Below are 1,854 nucleotides of genomic sequence, written 5' to 3'. Positions count from 1 at the left end.
GGTGGATGATTGGGATCGGCTGGAATATGGGCTGGGCGATGATGCCGCCTCCTCCAAAACCTCCGCCTCCAAAACCACCGGACTTGAACTTCTTGGCTTCGGAGGCTCCGATGGACAGAACCAGGAGGATGGTGATGGATATCTGGAAAAGAGAGACGGGTGTCGAGGTACTGCTTAGAATGACAGGGGTCTGGAAAAGAGACTGGAGTTGAGGAGCTGTTGAGAGACACAGAGGTCTGGAAGAGACAGGTATCTGGAAAAGTGTTTAGTGTGACAGATATTTGTGAGAGACGGGTGTTGAGGTACTGCTTAGAATGACAGGGGTCTGGAAAAGAGACTGGAGTTGAGGAGCTGTTGAGAGACACACACAGGTCTGGAAGAGACAGGTATCTGGAAAAGTTTTTAGTGTGACAGATATTTGTAAGAGGCGGGTGTTGATGTACAGTACTGTTTAGACTGACAAGGGTCTGGAAAGGAGACAGGTCTTTGAGATACAGTATAAAGTGACAGATGTCTGGAAAGGTGTTTAGTATGACAGACGTCTGGAAAAGAAAGACGGGTGTTGAGGTAGTGTTTAGACCGACAGGGGTCTGGAAAAGGGACAGGTAATGAGGTACTGTTAAAAGACACAGGTCTGGAAGAGACTGGTATATGGGAAATGTTTTGTGTGACAGATATTTGTAAGAGACGGGTGTTGATGTACCGTTTCGACTGACAGGGGTCTGGAAAAGAGATGAGATGCAATTTTGACTGACAGGGGTGTGGAAAAGAAGTTAGACTGACAGGGGTCTGGAAAACAATCTAGACTGACAGGGGTCTGGAAAAGAGATGAGATGCACTGTAGACTGACAGAGGTTTGGAAAACGGACAGGTACTGAGAGACAGAGATCTGAAAAACAGACAGGTATTGTGACATGGAGTGACAAAGCTCTTGAAAAGAGGCAGTTATTGAGATATGGTTTTCAGTGACAGGTGTCTGGAAAAGCGTTTAGTATGACAAATATCTGAAAAAGAAACTGATATTGAGATATTAAGTGATAGATGTCTCTCCGGAAAGAGACAGAATTGGGGTACAATTTAGACATATCTATTTATCTATCTATCTGTCTACCTACCTACCTTCCTTCCTTTCTATCTATCTATCTATCTATCTATCTATCTATCTATCTATCTATCTGTCTATCTATCTGTCTACCTATCTATCTATCTATCTATCAATTCCTAAGCTTATGTATGGAACCTACAAAATCCTTCAACTAAAAATGACCCTTTTTTGAAATTTGATTCCAGTTCATTCCTAATTCTATCGAATAAAACTGGAACCAGTCCCAGAAAAAAATTTCCAAAAATCATATCTGGTTTTCCATGGATCCTTCCACGCACTGGATCCAATTCCGGATCGTAAATCAGGTTCCGTAACGTCTCCATAAATAGAAAGAAAAAACTAATTCTGGAAAGGTTCCCACCAACGGCTTTACTTACGAGCCGCATGTTGCTTGTAACCCTTGTTAAGCTCAACTGGTGGGAATAGTCTTGCATGTTCTCTTATATACGGCCTATACTCGTTCAGCTATCATCCCCCTCCCCGCCCCCTGCAACCCCCATTCCTCCCCTGTGACCCCCTCCCCAAAAAAAAAAGATTGAGAGAGAGAGAGAGAGAGAGAGAGAGAGAGAGAGAGAGAGAGGATCTTCAATATGTTCCTATCACTGGGGGTCATGAATGGATGTGAAATGGCGTGTCTTTAATTTTTTTTTATGAATGGCTCTCATTCATTCATTCTTCGTGACTGACTGAGTGAAGGGGTCTTTCTGAATTTCAGATGGGTGGAAATTCTGGTTTTAATGTTGCTTATT

At 43.0% G+C, this 1,854-nt stretch overlaps 1 protein-coding gene across 1 annotated transcript in view; it reads right to left on the bottom strand.

The window, feature by feature from the left end:
- The window catches only part of LOC136827647 (uncharacterized), a 2,102-nt gene extending 592 nt beyond the window's left edge, over positions 1-1,510 (bottom strand). Inside the window, exons 1-2 of the mRNA XM_067085120.1 lie at positions 1,483-1,510; positions 1-142 (exon numbers count right to left, since the gene is read on the bottom strand). The exon at positions 1-142 is cut by the window's left edge and continues 592 nt beyond it. Of these exons, the coding sequence (XP_066941221.1) occupies positions 1-142; positions 1,483-1,491 (151 nt within the window). The 5' untranslated portion in view covers positions 1,492-1,510. The remainder of the gene's footprint in view (positions 143-1,482) is intronic.
- Positions 1,511-1,854: the final 344 nt, after the last annotated feature.

This window comes from Macrobrachium rosenbergii, chromosome 42 (genome assembly GCF_040412425.1).
Source record: "Macrobrachium rosenbergii isolate ZJJX-2024 chromosome 42, ASM4041242v1, whole genome shotgun sequence".
Taxonomy (NCBI): Eukaryota; Metazoa; Arthropoda; class Malacostraca; order Decapoda; family Palaemonidae; genus Macrobrachium; species Macrobrachium rosenbergii.
Note: the sequence above shows the minus strand (reverse complement) of the source record. Positions and strands in the feature narration are given on the sequence as shown.